Below are 25,447 nucleotides of genomic sequence, written 5' to 3'. Positions count from 1 at the left end.
TGAAAGACAAGATTTTTATGCTTACAGTATTTTTCCTTTGGATTCACAATCAAATTAAGGTTCTAACCACAAAGCAAGTACAATCCTCTTTAACTTACCTTAGCACATTGCATGTGATTGCATCCCTCATTCTTCTGTATTGGAGACTTACAATTCGCACAAGGCTTGGAGTTAGTTAACAACCAGAGACAATTGGCAGCATCCTCATAAGCTTCACTGACTCCTACAACTTTGGAGTATTAAGCACAAATACAAAAATAAACAATTTAGTGTACAACTTCAGATGGAAAAACACTCAAAGTTTTCTTTGCAGGTTGCCTCTCAGTTTTAAATATATATACTTATTTTTCTATCAGAGTCTATGGTAAAGTTTTTAACCCATGATTATTTAAGATAAACTAAAAATGAATCCAACGACATGTCTAGAACTAAATTCATTATTTTCCCCAAATCTCCTTTCTCTACCTCCAGTGCTGGTAAATGATTGATTATCTACCCAGAATCAATCTAGGAAGAACATGATCTTGGACATCTTCCTCTTTGCCTCATCTGCTGTATCCCACGGGTTTTCTCTCTTACTTTTTCATATCCATCTCCTCTCTATTTCCAGCTAGGATCCTCCAAACCTTTTGCCTAGACAATTAAAACACAGAAACCAACTTAATCTCCCCAGATCCTTATCCCTCGTCCCCTAAACCCCACTAAATTGCCTCTGTAAAGTGATCTTTTAAAAATACAAATCTTTAAATCTTTTAGTTGTTCCTCACTGACTACAAGATTAATCAAATTTCTTTAGCAAAGAACACAACGGCCTTCATGATTTGGCCACTGACTGACTACCTGGCAAGGTCCTCCCATCTGCTATCCCCACACCAACCTTATAAACTATTTATTCTATTTTAATATGAGCTCTGCAATCTTAAAGAATGTCAGGGTTTTTAAAGACTCTAAATTTTACATTTTATATTCTATAAATCCCTACTTCCGCCTACAGAGAGATTTAGGGGCTGGAGAGAGTGGCAGATGGGTAATTTAAAATTTATTTTTTCCTGCAAGATTGTCAGTACTCAAGTTTGCTTTCTAACTTCAAGTACAGAGGAAAGTTCTACGTTTTCTTCACTGAAAGAGATTCTGAAAATCACTGTGAAATTCTTGAGAGTGGTCCATTCTATTAAGGCCCTCATTATATGCAGATTGTCTAGAAAGGGTGGGTTAAGAGGTTAGCCCTACTGAGGAAAGCAGGGGAGAAATCAACTCTAAGTTTTGAAGTCTAAAAGAAAAAGTCACTCAACTCCTAGATTCAAATCCCTGGAGAGGGAAGGGGACAAAGGTTTGCGGTCTGACCCTTGGGAAGTAGTTCTGCATATGAACTGGAAGCCCTGAGCACCAGCAGCAGCCATTTGATGGAGTCTAGCAGTGGAGGGGGGATGGTGTCTTGCCACACGGAACCCTTAGTACCTACTTACTTCAGTTTGTGTCAAGAACAGAACAGCAGCTACTGCTTGACTGTAAAGCACTGCTCTTCCACATAGCAGAGAGAAAAACTGCAGCCGTGAACTGCTCAGACTCCACTCCATTTCTAAACCCACCTGGGAAGACGGCTTCATTAGGGTGCTGGGGCAGAGAACTCTTTGATAATTTGGTGGAAAACAGGAGTTTCAGAAGGAACTTACTACCCTTCAGTTCAGTTCAGTCGCTCAATCGTGTCTGACTCTTTGCGATCCCATGAATCACAGCACGCCAGGCCTCCCTGTCCATCACCAACTCCTAGAGTTCACTCAGACTCACGTCCATCGAGTCAGTGATGCCATCCAGCCATCTCATTCTCTGTCGTCCCCTTCTCCTCCTGCCCCCAATCCCTCCCAGCATCAGGGTCTTTTCCAATGAATCAACTCTTCGCATAGGTGGCCAAAGTACTGGAGTTTCAGCTTCACCATTGGTCCTTCCAGTGAACACCCAGGACTGATCTCCTTCAGAATGGACTGGCTGGATCTCCTTGCAGTCCAAGGGACTCTCAAGAGTCTTCTCCAACACCACAGTTCAAAAGCATCAATTCTTCGGCGCTAAGCTTTCTTTACAGCCCAACTCTCACATCCATACATGACCACTGGAAAAACCATAGCCTTGACTAGACGGACCTTTGTTGGCAAAGTAATGTCTCTGCTTTTGAATATGCTATCTAGGTTGGTCATAACTTTTTTTCCAAGGAGTAAGTGTCTTTTAATTTCATGGCTGCAATCACCATCTGCAGTGATTTGGGAGCCCCCCAAAATAAAGTCTGACACTGTTTCCCCATCTATTTCCCATGAAGTGATGGGACCAGATGCCATGATCTTCGTTTTCTGAATGTTGAGCTTTAAGCCAACTTTTTCAGTCTCCTCTTTCACTTTCATCAACAGGCTTTTTAGTTCCTCTTCACTTTATGCCATAAGGGTGGTGTCATCTGCATATCTGAGGTTACTGATATTTCTACCTGCGATTTTGATTCTAGCTTGTGCTTCTTCCAGCCCAGTGTTGCTCATGATGTGCTCTGCAGATAAGTTAAATAAGCAGGGTGACAATATACAGCCTTGATGTACTCCTTTTCCTATTTGGAACCAGTCTGTTGTTCCATGTCCAGTTCTAACTGTTGTTTCCTGACCTGCATATAGGTTTCTCAAGAAGGCAGGTCAGGTGGTCTGGTATTCCCATCTCTTTCAGAATTTTCCACAGTTTATTGTGATCCACACAGTCAAAGGCTTTGGCATAGTCAATAAAGCAGAAATAGACGTTTTTCTGGAACTCTCTTGCTTTTTCCATGATCCAGCGGATGTTGGCAATTTGATCTCTGGTTTCTTGCCTTTTTTAAAACCAGCTTGAACATCTGGAAGTTCACAGTTCACGTATTGCTGAAGCCTGCCTTGGAGAATTTTGAGCATTACTTTATTAGCATGTGAGATGAGTGCAATGGTGTGGTAGTTTGAGCATTCTTTGGCACTTTCTTTGGGATTGGAATGAAAACTGACCTTTGGCCACTGCTGAGTTTTCCAAATTTGCTGGCATATTGAGTGCAATATTTTCACAGCATCATCTTTCAGGATTTGAAATAGGTCCACTGGAATTCCATCACCTCCACTAGCTTTGTTCGTAGTGATGCTTTCTAAGGCCCACTTGACTTCACATTCCAGGATGTCTGGCTCTAGGTCAGTGATCACACCATCGTGATTATCTGGGTCATGAAGATCTTTTTTGTACAGTTCTTCTGTGTATTCTTGCCACCTCTTCTTAATATCTTCTGCTTCTGTTAGGTCCATACCATTTCTGTCCTTTATCGAGCCCATCTTTGCATGAAATGTTCCCTTGGTATCTCTGATTTTCTTGAAGAGATCTCTAGTCTTTCCCATTCTGTTGTTTTCCTCTATTTCTTTGCATTGATTGCTGAGGAAGGCTTTCTTATCTCTCCTTGCCATTCTTTGGAACTCTGCATTCAGGTGCTTATATCTTTCCTTTTCTCCTTTGCTTTTCACTTCTCCTCACAGCTATTTGTAAGGCCTCCCCAGACAGTCATTTTGCTTTTTTGCATTTCTTTTCCATGGGGATGGTCTTGATCCCTGTCTCCTGTACAATGTCATGAACTACCATCCACAGTTCATCAGGCACTCTGTCTATCAGATCTAGTCCCTTAAATCTATTTCTCACTTCCATTGTATAATCATAAGGGATTTGATTAGGTCACACCTGAATGGTCTAGTGGTTTTCCCTACTTTCTTCAATTTCAGTCTGAATTTGGCAATAAGGAGTTCATGATCTGAGCCACAGTCAGCTCCCGGTCTTGTTTTTGCTGACTGTATAGAGCTTCTCCATCTTTGCGAAGAATATTTCTGATTTCGGTGTTGACCATGGTGATGTCCATGTGTAGAGTTACTACCCATAGCGGCTACTAATGAGCTCTGGAGGTAATGCTGTCTACAAAAGGTGCTGCTATAAAACCTAATTACTAAGTACAATGTCCGATTTTTGTTTAGAAGTAGTGGCCTTTCTCCTCCCTTTAGCAACAACGTTATTTTTAGCTCAGAGGCTCCAATATATTCTTATGACCTTTATTGTCCATTGTTACAATAAATAAAGCACAAAGGCATTTAAACAAAGCAGCTGTGTGGCTTGCAACATAACAGTTTTTTTCTCCCACCCTTGGAGAAAGAATGCTAGTTTCTGACTGCATTCTAGGGGATTACATGAAGTAAGTGGTGTTCAGAAAATAATCAACTATCAGAACAACAAATCCTTGTGCTAGAAAAAATGCCTTCACTACCAGTGCTCTGAGCAAGCTCATTTTGGACATCTGCCCTTTGTATATACTTTTCTCAGTACCTACAACACGCAAGGTCCCTTCAATCTACCTGGTGAGCCCTCTTCACCCCCTCAGACTTCCAAACTCTTTTTTCAGCTGCATGTGGATCTTGATCTTCTTTCCTTAATAATCCAGTCTCTTTGTAAGAAAAATTAATTTCATTTAATCAAGTATTACAGTATAACAATATATTAATAGAATCAACATCCGTTAGTGAAAACAAAGTTGCTTTTAAAGACTGATTTCTTAAAAACTATTTGAATTTCATTTAGTAACCATTATTATGTGTACTATGAAAAAACACTGGTGTTAAATTTTTATAAATTACAATTTCACAGAAAATATAATCATTCCTGTTTCTTGCTCTGATTAGCTACAACAGAGGTAGGTTCGGTACTAAAAGACAGTGTTTCAACTTTATATGGAATTAATTCTTTTCAATTAATCATTGAAAGAATATTTTCTCAGTATATTTTCTAGTATTTTTCTCATCAATTAGATTTTGTCACTCCTTTTAAGTCTCATAATTTAAAGACTCTGGAAAACCAGGGATAAGGGAGAAAACACTCTCATGAATCTACCAGTTCTGTTGAAAATTCTTATGTCAAATATATGTGACCCTGACCCAAACTAATATGTAAACACAACACAGTAGTAAATCAAACTTTTCTCTTTTAGAGTATTATTTTTGTGTTAGTATATTTAACAATGATGTTCTACTTAAGTATTACAATTGGCCTATTATTGTTTGCTTTAAGTCTTACCATAAATTTCATACACTTAAAAGTGGCCATTAAGAGTTTACTGGTCACTACCAGCTTTCACTGTGGTGGGTATGCATCAGGACAGTGAGAAAGTTTTCTTAGCAACAGGGAATCTTCTCTGCAATCTTGGTGTTGGCTCCCTCTACAGTAGACCACTTGTGGGTGTCTTGGGTCTCTTGCTTCCTATCGAATTTTCTAAAGTTCCTCCATCTTTCTGAAATAAGATACCATTTGGGACTCCGAGGGTGATCTTCAGTTTTCACTTGAGGTCTCCCTATCTCCGAGCACCAGAGACAGCCATGTATACCCCGTGTGCACCGTTTTCTAACTCTATTTGTCTTCTCTCTTCATATCAAGATCTTTGTCTTAGGCAAGAATCTTCTGTCACAGTTCCACCAAAAAGCTATACTGTACAAAAAGCTGTACATACAATGAAGTTATCTTATTTCTCTTCTATATACCTCTCCCCTCCCAAGTGTGGTGCTTGTCTTGTTCAAGCCCTTGTATCATCTTACCTGTACATTCTGAGGTTACTGCAGAAACAGTGCTCCTATCTACTCCCTAATTCATCATCCACACTTGCACCTGACTGATTTTCTAAGCAAACATCTTCAGTTACCATGTCCTTCCTTAAAACTCCTTTTTGGCGTCTCAGGATAAAGCAAGACCTCCCAGCGTTACATACAACCCCACCCCTGCAAGCGCTGTCTCATCTCTCACTGCATGTTTGTACTGGCTAAAGGGACTTGCTTGCAGTCCTTGGATATGCTGTGCTATTTCACAGCCCTACTGCACCAGAGCCTAGAATGCCCTTCTTACTTTTGTCTGTGTGAAGAACATCTACCACTTTTCAAGATATGGCTTAGGCATCAATTATTTTTATAAAGCTTTCCCTACCTCTCTCCTAGATGATCTCTTAAGTAATCCCCTCCTTTGTTTCTCCTCTCCCTCACAATGTATCACAGGTATACTGTTCTCTAACAGCATCTCTAATACTTATTGTCCTGAGTTTTGTACACAGCTGTCTCCATCTCTAAAATGTAAATTTCAAGAGCATAGAGGGCATTCTATTTCTGTATTCTACCATAAAATAGCACTAAATAAATGCTAAAGACATAATGAAGACACCATTTAAAGGCAACAAGGTATTCCTAAGTTTTCTCAGCATCTGTTTTGAGCTGCAGACAGGCACTTGTTAAAATCCACCAGACATCTCCACACATATGTCTTTCAAGTAACTTGAGTGCAAAATGGCCACAACAAAATTCATTATTTTCCCCTGAAAGCTATTCCTCTACCTGAATCTCCTAAGTTGACCAGTGACATCATGATCTACTCTCTGACCCAAACTAAAAACCTACCTTCCCACCTCTGGTCTAGCCCTCCTTTAGTCTATCACTCCTAGTCATCAGTTATCCTAATAAACAGTATCTCTAACCATGTTACTTCCCTACTCGAACACTGCATTCTACAGCTTATTCTGTTAATAGGATAAACTCAGACCATTTGGCAAGAACTCTTTCAATCTGGCAACACCTGTCTTTCCAGCCTCATCTTTTGCAAATTTCTCCCATGGACCTTAATTTTAAACTCCACAGAATGTATAAAGATATGCAGGTAGGTGGGCAATAGCAAGCCATCTCTAACGGAAATATAGATGTTTCCAGGTGTCAGAAGCAGGAAAAGAAAGCAAAATCCAATCATCTTGCCATATTTAAATGTGTTGGCGGGTAATGGTATTAATCTCTGTATGGAACTATCATACATAGACATACTACACATGGATGAAGAACAGGGAAAATGGATGGGTAACCAGAGAGCAATGACACAGTCTACCTGGTATTCAGAGGAGAGATACAATGAACCAGGGGACCAAGAACAATCTATACAAACCTTTCTGATTTGGGAAGCTGGTATTCAGAAGATATTTGACTGAACGATCAATGTTCAGGAAAGCAATGATTAACCAGATATCACTATAAAATGTCCTAAGACTATCCAGTTGCCTCTGCTCCTGTTTAGAGAACATGCATTTTCTTAACACGTGAAAGAGATCGCTCTCATGGTCAGTTAATAAACTGGTATTCTAGTCTACTTAAGTTGTCTCTTTTCCATGAATCTGAATAATCCTGAGTCAGTGCACAATATCATCTTGTGAATATAAAATGCTGAGAACCATTTTTCAGGCAATGGTATATTGTCCAATATAATAGTAATACAAGCCTGAGGAACTCAAGGCTACCAGCCAGTCTCTTTCAGTATTGTTTTAGCTGCTGACAGATATGCCTCTGCAGATATGCTAAAACTCAATTCATATCTTGCTGCTATCAGGAGGATTCCTTAACATCATCTGTCCCCAACCTAGTTAGTTGTTTTTGTACTCTCATCTAACCTAACTATGTTAGCTACCATATGATAGCTAACTGTAATATCTGACTGCTTCCCTACTAGCCTCTGTACTCCCTGGAGATTGATGTCATCTTTATTATGTGCTTTGCTCATAATAAGTGAAGATGAACCACGTGAATTCTTAATCCTGATTTGCAATACCTCAAACTCCAATATTTAAAAAGTCAAAAAACTCCAAATGAGTTTTAATTTATAGTAATCTAAAATAAAACAGTTGTCATAAAATACGTCAGGGGGTAAAAAATTATGGCAAAGCAGATATATTTACCTATCAAACATAGGAACTGCTATTAGGAAGGCTAATTCAAACCTATTCTATTTGCCCTGTGTCACTCAGTCCAATCTGTCAGCTTCCTATCTGTGCAATGGCATAACCACCATCAGTCTCCTAGCATTTCTGTGAGGATGAACGGAGAAACTATACTTAGAGACATCTCATTAAAAACTAGTTAAACAGACATCACATTTAATCTAAGTAAATCTACAGAACCACGTAATAGCAAGAAATTGACTTGCCTAACCCTCCACTGGAAGCTTCCTCTCAGTACAGACCATGCATTTCTTCTCATGAAGTCTAGAAAAGCTGGTGAGCTCACTCCAGGATAAAAGAGAAGGACTACAGGAGCAGAACTTAGAGTGACTTTATTTACCTTGGAGTCCTAATAAGTCTGTTAGAAACATGGAACCTGTCTATGCTTCCCCCTGAGATCTCCAAAATGATACTGGCTAGAGGGCTTAAAAGGGGAGCTCTCCATTAACAAACCTGAAATCTTTAGAAATGAAGACTAAGAAACAGGACCACGTTATCTTTGGAATGCTATTAGAAAATATATAGCTATCTAAAATTCCCCTTACGTTCTTCCGGTTTCATTTCAGTTATTTTTTGTAGCCAATTTTTCCACGTTTGGCAGTCACAAGGCTCATGGGCTTCACCAAGGCACTCCCTGAAGAGGAAAACATGGAAAAGGCAATTTTAAAACATGCTTCATCAACATCAAGATAAAAGAGCAGGTGGGAAGTACTGTTTTGAATGAAAAGTTGAGAACACTATGGCACAGCGGCCCCTGAGAGATGAAGCATTTCAGCAGAGAGGATGCAAGCCTGACTCTACAGCTCGGCAGTACTAGGCCAGAGTTTTCCTTCAGCAGTGCATTTATTCCCACATTTTAAAAGGCTCTAAACATATTAACTAATATTTATAACTTAGTTCTTCAGCTTCCCAGGTGGGGCTAGTGGTAAAGAATCTTCCTGCCAATGCAGGAGACACAGGTTTGATCCCTCGGTGGGGAAGACACCCTGGAGAAGGAAATGACAACCTACTCTAGTATTCTTGCCTTCTATGCATTGTCATTTCCTTCTCCAGGGTATTTCCAACATCCAGGGATCAAATCCACATCTCCTGTGTTGCAAAGTGTTGGACACAACTGAAGTGACTTAGCATGCAGGCAGGCCTTAAGAGTGGTAAAGATATTTTTATCGGTTAGGTTCTGTCTCACTAACAGTTTAAATTTTTGCAATTCAAAGTATGTTCCCCTGGGGAACAGCACTGCCATTACTTGGGGGCTTGTTTACCTGCACAGGAGCAGACTGCATAAGACATACTGATTAGAATCTGCCTTTTCTCAAAATAACCGTATGACCCTTCTGCATTTTAAAGTTTGGGAAGTACTATTTTACATTACATTCTTGTCACTACTTTTACCTCTGAATCCCCAAGTAACAGCAAGGGCAATCTAACTGACTTTCAAGTGTTTGACAAATCCTACTTTTCTGTCCTATTGGCATTTGGCAAATTTTGATTTAAATAATAAAAACCCCATCAATGTATCATTGTAATTTAATTATATATTCTTTCTATAGGCATATAAAAGTCAAACATTAAAAATGACATAGACCTTTACAAACTGTTTAATTCAATATATAGGAATTAGGACAGTCTATAGGACAAACTGTTACAATTAATAACAAAATATCAATTTGGGGAAAGAAAAAGGCAATCTATAAGTGCCATCACCATTATCATCACCAGTGTCATTTTAAACAAAAATCTTATTTACAATTTAGCTTTGTTAAGAAGACTTGCCAACTGACAGATAGAGTCTTACAAACAATTATGAGGTAACATTCCACTATGTTAAGAATATATCAATTCTACTTCATACCTATGGCTACTATTTTTGAAAAACAAGACAGAACAAGTGTATGGAAGAATGTGGAAAAACTGGAACCCCTGTGCATTGCTGGTAGGAATGTAAAATGATGCAGCTGTTATGGAAAACACTTTGGTATAGTTCCTCAAAGAGTTTCAACAGGATTGGAAACAAGGACTCAAACTTTGATGCCAATGCTCATAACATTATTCACAATAGCCAAAAGATGGGAACTAGACTGCTCACTGCCATATGACTGGATAAACAATGAATATATATACATATATATATACACACACACAGTGAAGTGTTAGTCATAAAAAGGTATATATATATACACACAATGAAATGTCAGGCATAAAAAGGAATGAGCTTCTGATACATGCTACAACATGGAAAGAATCTTGAAGACATGTTAAGTGAAATAAACCAGATACAAAACGACAAATATTGTATGACTTCACTAGAATAGGGGCATTCATGGAGACAAAAAGTAGAATGATGGTTACCAGGAGATGTGGCAGGGAGGCAGGGTGGGGAGTTACTGCTTGTTGGTTACAGAGATTTTGTTTGGGATGATAAAAATGTTCTAAAATGGATGGGATGACAGTTTCACAACACTGTACTTAATGCCATCAAATTGTATACCTAAAAAAATCACTACGTACACCTTGAAAGAATAATTTTCTTAAATTTCTGACTATTACCATATCTGGTATTTGGGAAATCTTTTCCAAAACTGGTTTTATATAGCTCCTTAGTAACTAAGCTATAATTTAACAGCCTTTAAAAAAATATAGCATTGATTAAAAGTGGAGGTAGATGTATTCGGTATATATTTTAGCACATATTAAAATCAACTCTGCTTTCCAGAAATGTAAGGGATATCTGTGATGACTGTTCATTTTAATTTGACACATATATTAGAATAAGAAATATGCCACAGATCTAAGAACAGTATTTCCATGTGTTGTCTGAAAATGGAATATAGAATCTATTTTTCTCATGAATCATGAAAAAAACCCAAATGAACATAAAAAACCACAGTGCAGAAATTTTACAAATCTGCAATATCTAAAACAAAACAAATGAAGTCAGTAAAATAAATTATTTTCAATAAGTTTAGGATTTCCCTCCTCCCCCGGCGTATTCACTATTTATTTCCTAGTAGAATCAGTATCACAATGACTGACTGTACTGTCAACACATTTTCTGACAGAAAAAAAGAAAAATAATAATGGAGGAAGAAGTCCTTTGCTTTCAAATAGAGTCTGAAAAAAATGAATGCCATGTCTTCCAAAGGCCGTACTTGCTTATTAGTGGGCTTGGCTCACTGAGGCCATGCTGCGTTACAGAGCAGTCAGTTTTTCTTTTCTAGAACCTCACAGGAGGGCACAGGTGCTTCCTCAATCACTAGCCTAATCAGTATGATCATGTCTGAGTGTTACAGCCCGTTGGCACAGTTTCTACCACTTTCCAATGCTGCTGCTGCTGCTGCTAAGTCACTTCAGTCGTGTCCATTAAAAGAAGCTTATAAATAAAGGAGGAGGTTAGAGCAAAAACCGTGAATGAGAGAGTGTTGCCACTGAATACTACTAAGTTTCTCTGAAAACTAAGGCATAAGAGAAAACAAGCCTGAACTTCTGCAAAGCACAGCAATGACAATGCTGTCAGACGTTAATAGGTGACTCATCAGTCCTGTGGTCATGTATGGATGTGAGAGTTGGACTGTGAAGAAGGCTGAGCGCCGAAGAATTGATGCTTTTGAACTGTGGTGTTGGAGAAGACTCTTGAGAGTCCCTTGGACTGCAAGGAGATCCACCCAGTCCATTCTGAAGGAGATCAGCCCTGGGATTTCTTTGGAAGGAATGATGCTAAAGCTGAAACTCCAGTACTTTGGCCACCTCATGCAAAGAGTTGACTCATTGGAAAAGACTCTGATGCTGGGAGGGATTGGGGGCAGGAGGAGAAGGGGACAACAGAGGATGAGATGGCTGGATGGCATCACTGACTCGATGGACGTGAGTCTCAGTGAACTCCGGGAGTTGGTGATGGACAGGGAGGCCTGGTGTGCTGCGATTCATAGGATCGCAAAGAGTCGGACACGACTGAGTGACTGATCTGATCTGATCTGAATCTAGATCTTGCCATGTGCAGGGAGAGAGAGTATTCTGATAGAAATAATGAAGATACTGAAAGTTCTGTAGATACTGGAAAGCTAAATTCCTGAAGAAGTGTTAACTAAGACACCAATGACTGGTGGCAAATACTTTGACAAATTTGTCATCATATAGGCTAGTGGGAGAAAGCATTCTAGGTTCAGTTATTAAGGGCACAGAACTTGTTGGTGAACAAGTTAGAACAGAAAGGGCTATATTGTAGTGGGAAGAAAAACGCCTACTCCCACCTTCCCTCCTAACAATGAATATATTCATTCTATCCAGGCAGACATATCCTAGGGACAGCTCTCAGTTGATTCTGTCACATTTAATTCTTAAAAAGAAGAAATTATTATTGGCATTTCTGATGGTTTTTACAATCATATTTAGAAAATATTTTTGAACTTTTGGGAGAAAGAAAGAAGCAAACCCTGAATCACATGCTTTTGTTTTATAAAGATCTCTCTTGCAAAGCTTCCTTTTGCATGAGGCAGATTTTTTATCTTTGAAACACGAGATAAGGGCAGCAGAATTCTCCTTAGAACTTCTTTTTTTCTTAGAATTTCTGATTACAGGCAAAGGTATGAATATAGTCAGTGGATATGAGTAGGCAGCTATGTAAAAACAAAAATGCCAATCAATGGTGAGAGAAGTGAAGCAATAGAGAAATCCTAGAAAATACATATATCATATACCTAAATATATCAATCTCATAGCTTAAGGAATTTCAAAACTGAAAAGTAACAAGGTTAAATCTTGAATTGCAGTCTTAGAAAATGATGATACTATTGGCTAAGTCCTACCATCCTGCCACCAGGAGGAGTAAATAAGCGTGATCTTAAATCCACGTGGCCATCCACAGACCCCTTAAACTGGGATAAAATTCCAAGTAGGGCCTGTGATTTTGGCATACAGTTTCCAATGCAGATTGAGTATATCCAGCCTAATATTTTGGGTATGAGAAAGAGTAAACTGACATATTTCTCTAAACACTACATTAGAAATGTACAGCTTACAGCATCATGTATGCGTATGCATATGTATATTTTACAATCTAATCTATCTTGGTAGGTTTCTCTATTAGTTTCCATATTTTCAGTTAATCCAAACTTGCTACCTACAGCATACAAAGAGAGGTGGGGAAGAATACAAGAACATAAAAGCTAATCCTGAGTTAAAAAACTAATAAAAACTAGACCACAGAAACCACAGTTTATCATCTTATCTTCTACATATTTTACTAATTTGTGTTTTCTATTTTCTAAACATTTTACTAATCTGTGGTTTCCATTTTTGTAGGCTCTTCAAAAACCCTCTTAATCAGTATTTTCTAAACCAGGGAAGCTTACAGGAACCAGAGGGCTCAGAAAATGATTTTCCGAAGGATAGTACATAATTAGTAACGTTCTAGGCAGAGTGCTTGAAGGTACTAGAACTTATGTTTCTCAAGAAACTCACTTCAAATAAGTTCTTTTATGTCCTTATTTTAAATATTCTTACTTTAAATAAAGTAGACTCATATTCATCTATGGATAATTTATCTACAATTAAGTTTATGTATATTCATTAACTCACTTCCCATTTCTGTTGCTGGATCCTTATCTCTTCTGCTGGGGTAATGAGGTGGAATTAAGGGTCAACCATTGAATAATAAAACATGTAAAATGAAAAATCTGTTGCTGCTGTTCAGTTGCTAAGTAGTATCCCACTCTTTTGTGATCCCATGGACTGGAGCCTAGTAGGCTCTTCTGTTCATGGGATTTCCCAAGCAAGAGTACTGGGGAGGGTCGCCATTTCCTCCTCCAGGGGATCTCCCCAACCCAGGGATCAAAATCACATCTCCTGCATTGGCAGGCAGGTTCTTTACCACAGAGTCACTTCAGTCTAGTTCAGTCGCTCAGTTGTGTCTGACTCTTCGCAACCCCATGGACTGCAGCACGCCAGGCCTCCCTGTCCATTACCAACTCCCGGAGTTTACTCAAACTCATGTCCATCGAGTCGGTGATGCCATCCAACCATCTCATCCTCTGTCGTCCCCTTCTCCTCCTGCCTTCAATCTTTCCCAGCATCAAGGTCTTTTCAAATGAGTCAGTTCTTCACATCAGGTGGCCAAGTATCGGAGTTTCAGCTTCAGCACCAGTCCTTCTAATGAATATTTAGGACTGATTTCCTTTAGGATGGACTGGTTGGATCTCCTTGCCATCCCAGGGACTCTCAAAAGTCTTCTCAACACCACAGTTCAAAAGCATCAATTCTTCAGCGCTCAGCTTTCTTTACAGTCCAACTCGCACATCCATAAATGACTATTGGAAAAACCATAGCCTTAACTAGATGGACCTTTGCTGGTAAAGTAATGTCTTGCTTTTTAATAAGCTGCGCCACTAGGGAAGCCCAAAAGTAAAAATTAGGCATGTGCTTTTTAAATCTTGTGTAAAACTACCACATGTGGATACAGGTATGTGGATATACTCTAACTATTTATTCAGTATTTTGTTGCTATTTTACTTGTTGAATCTGATTTAGTTATGAAAGTAGTAAACACTGTTTTTCTTTTATTAATCATTATATTCAAGCAGTTAGCATAGAAGCCTAGCAAACTTTTTCTGTAAAGGATCAGATAGTAAATATTTTGAGTTTTGCAGGCCACATGGTTTCTGCTACAACTACTCGATACTGTCACAGTCTGAAAGCAGCCACAGACAATAGGTAAACAAACTGACATGAGCAGGTATGGCTGTGTTCTAATAAAACTTTATTTTAAAAAATTGGTGCAGACACTACGTTATTGACACCTGACCTAGAATTCACTGCTATATATAGGTTGGCAGTTCAAATAAGAATTTTAGCTAATGATAATGATGATGAGTGTAAGAAATAGATCTTTCATGGTAGGGACATTTCCATAACTATGCCCTTTTACCATCTAGCAGTGCTACAATTTGACTTTGGATTCTGATAGGTATACTAAACAAAGATTAGTGTTTTATATCCACCTCAAATATATCCTTGCATATGTGATAAATCTGGAAATGAGCAAAAAGCATTACAAATACTATTTCTTCCTCTGATCATTAAACAAAAACAAAAGTTATTATAATTGAAACTACTCTGAATAAAGTATAACGCTGATGTTAGACAAACACACAGTCAAGTGACTACACACACTGACTGTACATCCATTACTGATTTATCACCAGTTCATACTTACTGAGTACTCATCAGGCACTAGAAATTATATAAAACACAAGATACATGAAGTGGTTTCTAACTGGGACTGTGCAACAGAATCACATAAGAGTTTTTTCTTCAAAATCCACTAAATCAGAATTTCACTTGTTAGGGTCTAGAATGAAAATATGGAAAAGCTGTTTTATATTAAACTCTGGGCATCCCTGGTTAAGTATCACTGCTAGACACTTCTACTTTAAGAAAAGATCAGATCAGATCAGATCAGTCGTTCAGTCGTGTCCGACTCTTTGCGACCCCATGAATCGCAGCACGCCAGGCCTCCCTGTCCATCACCAACTCCCGGAGTTCACTCAGACTCACGTCCATCGAGTCAGTGATGCCACCCAGCCATCTCATCCTCTGTCGTCCCCTTCTCCTCCTGCCCACAATTCCTCCCAGCATCAGAGTCTTTTCCAATGAGTCAACTCTTCGCATGAGGTGGCCAAAGTACTGGAGTTTCAGCTTTAGCATCATTTCTTCCAAAGAAATCCTAGGGCTGATCTCCTTCAGAATGGACTGGTTGGATCTCCTTGCAGTCCAAGGGACTCTCAAGAGTCTTCTCCAACACCACAGTTCAAAAGCATCAATTCTTCGGCGCTCAGCCTTCTTCACAGTCCAACTCTCACATCCATACATGACCACAGGAAAAACCACAGCCTTGACTAGATGGACCTTTGTTGGCAAAGTAATGTCTCTGCTTTTGAATATGCTATCTAGGTTGGTCATAACTTTCCTTCCAAGGAGTAAGCGTCTTTTAATTTAAGAAAAGATATCAAACTCTAAATATTTTCTAATCTAAGGTCAATAATTTGGTATTAAAGTTCAAATTCATGGGTTCTAGCATCAAACAGAGACGGAGTCTAATCTCATTTCTGCCAGTTCCTAGCTATATAACCCAGGGCAACCACTCTGCATCTAAATTTCCTTATCTGTAAAATGGGTATAATAACAGCATTCCATTCACAGCACTGCTGGGAGAACTGAATATCTGAAAATTTTGACAAGGTGGTTGGCACACATCAAGCACACAGTAAATGTAAACTATCACCACTGTACACATTTTTAAATAAATAATAACGGTATTAAAAATACTACTTAAAAGCATGACTCAGAGTATAAAGTCTCTTTAAAAACTGTCAGAAAGGTGACTAGGCTATTCCAACTTGTCCCGTACTAACCAGCAGAAGAGGTGTCCTTTCCCACAGTCCACAGCAGGAGCTCTGAGCAAGGGGAAGCTGAGCGTATCAGACCCAGAGGTGTCTGATCCTTGTTTTGTCAGTCTGACTGCTCTTTCACAGCCTGGAGTAGGACACCATTTAATGGCAGGATTATTTTCAACAAAGGCCTGTTTAAACAGCAATAACAAAACATAAAAAAATATTTTAACTCTCAATTCTAACAGAGTGTAAATGTCAATTTACTTCAGAATGAATGAAATGAAACAGAATGAAATGAAAAAACAAAGAGTAGTCAGTTTCAAGAAATACTTAAAACAGTACTGGAATGTATTAAATAAGAAGGAAAAAAATGTGGCAATTACCTTAGTAATAATTTTTAAAATTTATGTATTCTTTTTTTTTATTTTTAAGCTTTACATAATTGTATTAGTTTTGCCAAATATCAAAATGAATAATCTAAGAACCAAGTAGATTGATGACAGAGTAAAAATGCAACTATTCATACTGAAAATGTGTAATTTAAAAATGTTTTCTCACAATATGCTACTTTTCTGATGGAAAATAATTATAATAAACAATTTTATTTGAGGATTAGCTGTATTAGAATAATAAATTTCTACATGGTACTTTAATAATACATAAAAATCAATATTACAAACACAGAGTTATCATATGATCCAGTAATTCCGCTTCTGCATATATACCCCAAATAATTAAACGCAGGGACTGGAATAGATATTTGTACACCCATTATGCATAGCAGCATTACTGCTGCTGCTGCTGCTAAGTCACTTCAGTCGTGTCCGACTCTGTGTGACCCCATAGACGGCAGCCCACCAGGCTCTCCCATCCCTGGGATTTTGGAGTGGGTTGCCATTTCCTTCTCCAATGCATGAAAGTGAAAAGTGAGAGTGAAGTCGCTCAGTCGTGTCCAACTCTTAGCGATCACATGGACTGCAGCCTTCCAGGCTCCTCTGTGGAGTGGGGTGCAGTTGCCTTCTCCGAGGAGCATTACTAACATTAATTAAAAGGCACAAACAACTCAAATGTCCATGGATGAAAGTGTGGATAAACAAAATGTGCTACTACATTACTGGAATATTACTCAACCTTAAAAAGAAATTCTGATACATGCTACAATGTGAATGAACCTTGAAGACATTAAGCTAAGTGTAATAAACCAGGCACATAAGGATAAATACTGTATGATTCCACTTACATGAAATAATATAATATTATATGGATATAATATGGTTTATAAGGACAAATGCTGTATGATTCTACTTATATGATTCCACCAGGCTTCCATGGGTCGGGAAGATCCCCTGGAGCAGGAAATGGCAACACATTCCAGTATGCTTGCCTGAGAAATCCCATGGACAGTGGAGCCTGGCAGGCTCCAGTCCATGGGGTTGCAAGAGTCAGACATGACTTAGAGACTAAACCACTACTGCCACCACTTACATAAGATGCCTAGAAACACACAGAGACAGAAAATAGAACAGTGCTTTCTGGTGGCTATGGGAAGGGGAAATGGGGCATTTGTGTTCATGGAAACACAATGTTTGGGATGACGAAAAAAATTCTAACCGTGAAGGGTAATGATGGTTGCACAATAATGTAAAAGTACTTAATAACAACAAATTGGTCACTTAAATCTGTTTAAACTGGTAAAGTTTATGTGTATTTTATCACAATAATGAAAAATGTAAAAAAAACCACCAATTTTATGATACTTTCTATGTTAAAGAAACAGCAGGACTTCTTTTTTAAAAGTCAATATATTAGGGTTCGGAGAATGCAACGGCACCCCACTCCAGCACTCTTGCCTGGAAAATCCCATGGACGGAGGAGCCTGGTGGGCTGAAGTCCATGGGGTCGCTAAGAGTCGGACACGACTGAGCGACTTCACTTTCACTTTTCACTTTCCTGCATTGGAGAAGAAAATGGCACCCCACTCCAGTGTTCTTGCCTGGAGAATCCCAGGGACGGGGGAGCCTGGTGGGCTGCCGTCTATGGGGTCGCATAGAGTCGGACACGACTGAAGCGACTTAGCAGCAGCATATTAAGGTTCAGACTATAAAAAAATCTGAACATGCCTGTTAAATCCCACAAAAAAGATTTGCATATAGTAATGAGTAACTCCTGAGTGAAAATAAAGAAGGGAAAAACAAGATGAAATAAACATTATACTTTATTATATGAAATGATTACTTGAAATATAAAAAAATCCATAAATTTCCAGGTTGATAATCTTTATTTCTAAATATTTATACTGAGGAGTAAAAATACATCATTTAGAAAATTTAAAATAGCTACTATTTAGTATGAGTGTTTTTTTGACCAATTAGTTACAAAAGTTCAACACCCAAACCAACAAACAGTCCTGCACAAAAGCTTTCTTTTCCGGTAAACTACTATTGCCACTTCTCCCTTTTACTTCTGTCATGATTATAAAACAACACTTTAGCTGAAAACTTTAATTTAGGCCACTACTCCTTTACTCTGAGAGACAAAAGCCAGAGTCCATTACTTTGCGTTCAAAAATAGAACAAAAATTAAAAATTTTAATATAGGTTTAATAAAATTTAAATTGTGGAGATTACACAGATAACTGGCAACATACCTTAATATCAAACTGTAGGTATCGTTTGTCCATCTCCTTAGAAACTACACTTTCTATTATATCCACAGGCACAAGTTGGAAGCAATCATATGCAGGGCAGAAAATGTTGTGAGCTTCACCTTCTTGAATTTTCAGATTCAAAAACCTAATACAATTGTCAATTGATAGAAAGAAAGGCAAGGATATAATTTACTTGCACATTCTAAGAATGTTTCCTGATGCTGAATTTTCTGTTAGAGTATAATTAAAACACATCAATAAACAAAGTGTGCAATATCAACTGTAATATATTAGCTCAAATAATTCACAAACACTGAGCATTTATTATCTGCCCAGCCATTCACTATATGACTATTTATTTATGCACGTCTATGTTTTATACATTTTTTTACATTTGTTTGCTTTGTCCTCTTTAAAAACTTGAAACAATATATTTAAGAGTAAAAATTTAGAAATAAGTGACTTAGAAAGGTCATATTCGATTCTCAATATTCTATGCCTTAAAAAAAAGACAGCAATGGTATAGATTTAAGCCACACAAAACTCAAAGAGATTTTTGAGACGGCACTGGAATATAGTGTAACTTTTAGAAGAAAAGGTTTTCTATTTATATTTAGATAAACATTAAAATGTGTTTCATGTCCTACTCTAGGCACACTGGTTGAGGTAGTAGGGAAAAGGCATCGTAGAAAGTGACAGGAATCTAACCCAAGGTCAATTAAGTGGTCAAGAGCAAGATTTGGAATTAGAGAATTCCAGGCCTGCCACTAACAAGTTGTATGATCTTAAGCAATTATCATTTAAGTGTACTGTGCCTCAATTTTACTATCTATAAAGTGGAGATAACAACACGCACTTCCCAGAGTTGTTTTCAGATTATATGATATAATGTATGTGAAATATCTACATGGTGCCGGGCACAGAATAAAGAATTAAAAAATTTTACTGATGGTTTGATTATTAAGAATATTTCCCATGGAAAAAGAAGAAACAAACTTTTGAACTGTGAATTTCCCTTTCCTGAGGATATATATATTAAAAAATTAAAAAATGACTAAGACTGATGTCAAAGACCTTACAGTCTACGTTTTGTTCTAGAAGTTTGTGGTTTCAGGTCTTACATTTCAGTCCTTTAATCCATTCTGAATATATTTTTATGCATGGTATATGAAAGCAGTCCAGTTTGATTTTTTCATACGTGACTGTCTAGTGTGCCCAGCACCATTTACTGAAAATATTAATATTGTCTCTTCTCCATCATATATTCTTTCCTCATTTGTTGTAGATTAATTGCCCATGTAAGTGTGAGCTCATTTCAGGGCTCTTTTATTCTGTTCCATATAGCTATGTATTTTTGTGCCAGGACCATACTGTTTAGGTAACTGCAGCTCTGTTGCTGTTCTTCAGTTGCTCGGTCATGCCTGACTCTCTGCGACCCAAGGACTGCTGCACGCTAGGTTTCCCAGTCCTTCCCCATCTCCTGGAGCTTGCTCAAACGCATGTCCATCGAGTCGGTGATGCCATCAAACCATCTCATCCTCGGTCGCCCCCTCTCATCTTGCAAACTATATTTCCCAGTATCACGGTCTTTTCCAATGAGTCAGCTCTACGCATGAGGTGGCCAAATTACTGGAGCTTCAGCTTCAGCATCAGTCTTTTCAATGAATATTCAGGGTTCATTTTCTTTAGGGTTGACTGGTTTGATCTCCTTGTAGTCCAAGGGACTGTCAAGAGTTTTCTCCAACACCACAGTTCAAAGGCATCAATTCTTTGGTGCTCAGCTTTCTTTATGGTCCAACTCTCACATCCATAAATGACTGCTGGAAAAACCATACCTTTGACTATACGGATCTTTGGAGTAACGTTTAAAATCAGGGAGTGTGACAAATTTAACCTCATTCTTCTTTCTCAAGATTGCTTTGGCTGTTAAGGGTCTTTTGTATTTCCATACAATTTTTAGAATCATTTGTTTTAGTTATGTGAAAAATGTCCTCAACAATTTTTAATAGTGTAAGGCATGCTGAGACTAAAATTTTGAGAACTGCTAACTACAAACTTGCTTTTTCAACAAAGCAGGAATCACTTCCTTTTAGCTCTGAACAGGTTCCCTGTGACATCAGATATAATTTATCTTAATAGTCCCCTGTCACAGTGCACAATGCACATAGATATAGTTAATATATGATGATGTTTTAAAATTTTATGTATTCTAAATACACCAGTGCGGCGCTGGAGTGGTGAACGGCTGAGAGGAGCTACCCCAGAGCCAAGGTCAGTAGCGGCGGCCGTGAGGAGATACCCCATGTCCAAGGTAAGGAGCAGCGGCTGTGCTTTGCTGGAGCAGCCGTGAAGAGATACCCCAAGTCCAAGGTAACAGAAACCCAAGTAAGATGGTAGGTGCTGAGAGAGGGGATCAGGGGGCAGACAGACTGAAACCACAATCACAGACAACTACCCAATCTGATCAAACAGACCGCAGCCTTGTCTAACTTAATGAAACTAGGCCATGCCTGTGGGGCCATCCAAGACGGGCGGGTCATGGTGGAGGGTCTGACAGAATGTGGTCCACTGGAGAAGGGAATGGCAAACCACTGCAGTATTCTTGCCTTTAGAACCCCATGAACAGTATGAAAAGGTAAAAAGACAGGACACTGAAAGATGAACTCCCCAGGTCGGTAGGTGCCCAATATGCTACTGGACATCAGTGGAGAAACAAGTCCAGAAAGATGAAGGGATGAAGCTAAAGCAAAAACAACACCCAGTTGTGGATGTGACTGGTGATAGAAGCAAGGTCCGATGCTATAAAGAGCAATATTGCACAGGAACCTGGAATGTTAGGTCCATGAATCAAGGAAAATTGGAAGTGGTCAAACAGGAGATGGCAAGAGCGAACGTCGACATTCTATGAATCAGTGAAATAAGATGGACTGGAATGGGTGAATTTAACTCAGATGACCATTATATCTACTACTGTGGGCAGGAATCCCTTAGAAGAAATGGAGTAGCCATCATAGTCAACAAAAGAGTCCAAAATGCAGTACTTGGATGCAGTCTCAAAAACGACAGAATGATCTCTGTTCGTTTCCAAGGCAAACCATTCAATATCACTGTAATCCAAGTCTATGCCCCGACCAGTAACACTGAGAAGCTAAAATTGAACAGTTCTATGAAGACCTATAAGACCTTCTAGAACTCACACCCAAAAAAGAAGTCCTTTTCATTATAGGGGACTGGAATGCAAAAGTAAGAAGTCAAGAAACACCTGGAGTAACACGCAAATTTGGCCTTGGAGTACAGAATGAAGCAGGGCAAAGGCTAATAGAGTTCTGCCAAGAGAACGCACTGGTCATAGCAAACACCCTCTTCCAATAACACAAAAGAAGACTCTACACATGGACATCACCAGATGGCCAACACTGAAATCAGATTCTTTGGAGCCAAAGATGGAGAAGCTCTATATAGTCAGCAAAAACAAGACCGGTTGCTGACTATGGCTCAGATCATGAACTCCTTATTGCCAAATTCAGACTTAAATCAAGAAAGTAGGGAAAACCACTAGACCATTCAGGTATGACCTAAATCAAATCCCTTACGATTATACAGTGGAAGTGAGAAATATATTTAAGGGACTAGATCTGATAGACAGAGGGCCTGATGAACTATGGACGGAGGTTCATGCAATTGTACAGGGGACAGGGATCAAAACCCATCCCCATGGAAAAGAAATGCAAAAAAGCAAAATGGCTGTCTGAGGAGGCTTTATAAATGGCTGTGAAAAGAAGAGAAGCGAAAAGCAAAGGAGAAAAGGAAAGATATAAACATCTGAATGCAGAGTTCCAAAGAATAGCAAGAAGAGATAAGAAAGCCTTCTTCAGCGATCAGTGCAAAGAAATAGAGGAAAACAATAGAATGGGAAAGACTAGAGATCTTTTCAAGAAAATCAGAGATACCAAGGGAACATTTCATGCAAAGATGGGCTCAATAAAGGACAAAAATGGTATGGACCCAACAGAAGCAGAAGATATTAAGAAGAGGTGGCAAGAATACACAGGAGAACTGCACAAAAAAGATCTTCATGACCCAGATAATCATGATGGTGTGATCACTCACCTAGAGCCAGACATCCTGGAATATGAAGTCAAGTGGGCCTTAGAAAGCATCACTATGAACAAAGCTAGTGGAGGTGATGGAATTCCAGTTGAGCTATTTCAAATCCTGAAAGATGATGCTGTGAAAATATTGCACTCAATATGCCAGCAAATTTGGAAAACTCAGCAGTGGCCACAGGACTGGAAAAGGTCACCTTTCGTTCCAATCCCAAAGAAAGGCAATGTCAAAGAATGCTCAAACTACCGCACAATTGCACTCATCTCACACGCTAGTAAAGTAATGCTCAAAATTCTCCAAGCCAGGCTTCAGCAATACGTGAACCGTGAACTTCCAGATGTTCAAGCTGGTTTTAGAAAAGGCAGAGGAACCAGAGATCAAATTGCCAACATCCGCTGGATCATCAAAAAAGCAAGAGAGTTCCAGAAAAACATGTATTTCTGCTTTATTGACTATGCCAAAGCCTTTGACTGTGTGGATCACAATAAACTGTGGAAAATTCTTCAAGAGTTGGGAATACCATTCCATCTGACCTGTCTCTTGATGAATCTGTATGCAGGTCAGGAAGCAACAGTTAGAACTGGACATGGAACAACAGACTGGCTCTAAATTGGGAAAGAAGTACGTCAAGGCTGTATATTGTCACCCTGCTTATTTAACTTATCTGCAGAGCACATCATGAGAAACTGGGCTGGAGGAAGCACAAGCTGGAATCAAGATTGCCTAGAGAAATATCAGTAACCTCAGATACGCAGATGACACCACCCTTATTGCAGAAGGTAAAGAAGAACTAAAGAGCCTCTTGATGAAAGGGAAAGAGAAAAGTGAAAAAGTTGGCTGAAAGCTCAATATTCAGAAAATGAAGATCATGGCATCCGGTCCCATCACTTCATGGCAAATAGATGGGGAAATAGTGGAAACAGTGGCTGACTTTATTTTCTTGGGCTCCAAAATCACTGCAGATGGTGACTGCAACCATGAAATTAAAAGACACTCTTTAGAAGGAAAGTTATGATCAACCTAGACAGCATATTAAAAAGCAGAGACATTACTTTGCCAACAAAGGTCCATCTAGTCAAGGCTATGGTTTTTCCAGTGATCATGTATGGATGTGAAAGTTGGACTATAAAGAAAGCTGAGCACAAAATAATTGATGCTTTTGAACTGTGGTGTTGGAGAAGACTCTTGAGAGTCTCATGGACTACAAGGAGATCCAACCAGTGCATTCTAAGGGAGATCACTCCTGGGTGTTCTTTGGAAGGAATGATGCTAAAGCTGAAACTCCAATACTTTGGCCACCTCATGCAAAGAGTTGACTCATGTGAAAAGATCCTGATTCTGGGAAAGATTTGAGGTAGGAGGAGTAGGGGATGACAGAGGATGAGATGGCTGGATGGCATCACCAACTCAATGAACATGATTCCGAGTAAACTCCGGGAGTTGGTGATGACAGGGAGGCCTGGCATGCCTCAGTCTATGGGATCACAAAGAGTCGGACATGACTGAGCAACTGAACTGAACTGAACTGAAATACATCAGAGCAGGTTTAACTATTTCTGGAGAATTAAATGACAGAACCCAGAAGACCTTACTGAAGAAAAGATAATTTCTCTGTGAGCCAGGCTATCAATTTTCAGCAACATACAATTTCTCACTAAATTTAGAAGTATAACACAGTGTTGTTAAATGTTAGTAAAAGAGGAAAATCTGGATCAAACTTGACTTATATTTTTATCTTGTAGGTCAGCTTCATACATTATATCCTAAGCTCCCACTCCACTGTTAATTACTGAGCTTAGTAAGATTCTAATAACTAACATTACCGAGTGGTTACTATGTGCCAGGCACTGTTCTAAGCATTTTACATGTACTTAGCCATTTAACAATTAACTGGAAACAGTCCTATAAAGTAATATGACAGTTACCATTTTATAGATTAGGAAATTGAAGCAAAGGGAGGTTACTGCTTACTTAAATCAACAACTAATAAATAGCAGGAAGGATATTCTAGGTTGGACAGAAAAATACTAATTTTTCTTTCATTGAAGCCCTTGGCATAGATGCTTCAAAGCATATGTATGGACTGATGAGATAGGGGGTAGAGAAGAATAAGATAAGACGTTTTCAAACTATCTAAAGTGAAAGTGAAAGTGAAGTTGCTCAGTCGTGTCTGACTCTTTGCAACCCCATGGACTGTTACCTATCAGGCTCCTCCAACCATGGGATTTTCCAGGCAAGAGTACTGGAGTGGGTTGCCATTTCCTTCTCCAGGGGATTTCCCTAACCCGGGGATTGAACCCGGGTCTCCTGCATTGCAGGAAGATGCTTTACCATCTGAGCCACATATTGTGTACTAAACTGCACTACTGAGGATACAATGGTGAGCAAGACACTCCGTACTTGAAATGCTAAAATTCCAGTGAAGGGCCCAAGTATTGATTTGTCCAGCAGAAAATGAAAATATTCTTCAAATCAAATCAAGCACCACAGTTGTCA

The 25,447-nt window shown here is 38.9% G+C and overlaps 1 protein-coding gene across 4 annotated transcripts in view; it reads right to left on the bottom strand.

Moving 5' to 3' along the window:
• ANKIB1 (ankyrin repeat and IBR domain containing 1) overlaps positions 1 to 25,447 on the bottom strand; it is a 156,983-nt gene that overhangs the window by 19,945 nt on the left and 111,591 nt on the right. For all 4 annotated transcript variants that reach the window (XM_061413407.1, XM_061413408.1, XM_061413411.1 and 1 more), the window contains 4 exons: positions 18,845 to 18,989; positions 16,219 to 16,385; positions 8,359 to 8,447; positions 99 to 229 (listed from right to left, as the gene is read on the bottom strand). In XM_061413407.1, coding sequence (XP_061269391.1) covers positions 99 to 229; positions 8,359 to 8,447; positions 16,219 to 16,385; positions 18,845 to 18,989 — 532 coding nt within the window. The remainder of the gene's footprint in view (positions 1 to 98; positions 230 to 8,358; positions 8,448 to 16,218; positions 16,386 to 18,844; positions 18,990 to 25,447) is intronic.

Source organism: Bos javanicus, chromosome 4 (genome assembly GCF_032452875.1).
Source record: "Bos javanicus breed banteng chromosome 4, ARS-OSU_banteng_1.0, whole genome shotgun sequence".
Lineage (NCBI taxonomy): Eukaryota > Metazoa > Chordata > Mammalia > Artiodactyla > Bovidae > Bos > Bos javanicus.
This window is presented reverse-complemented; position numbering and strand designations above follow the sequence as displayed.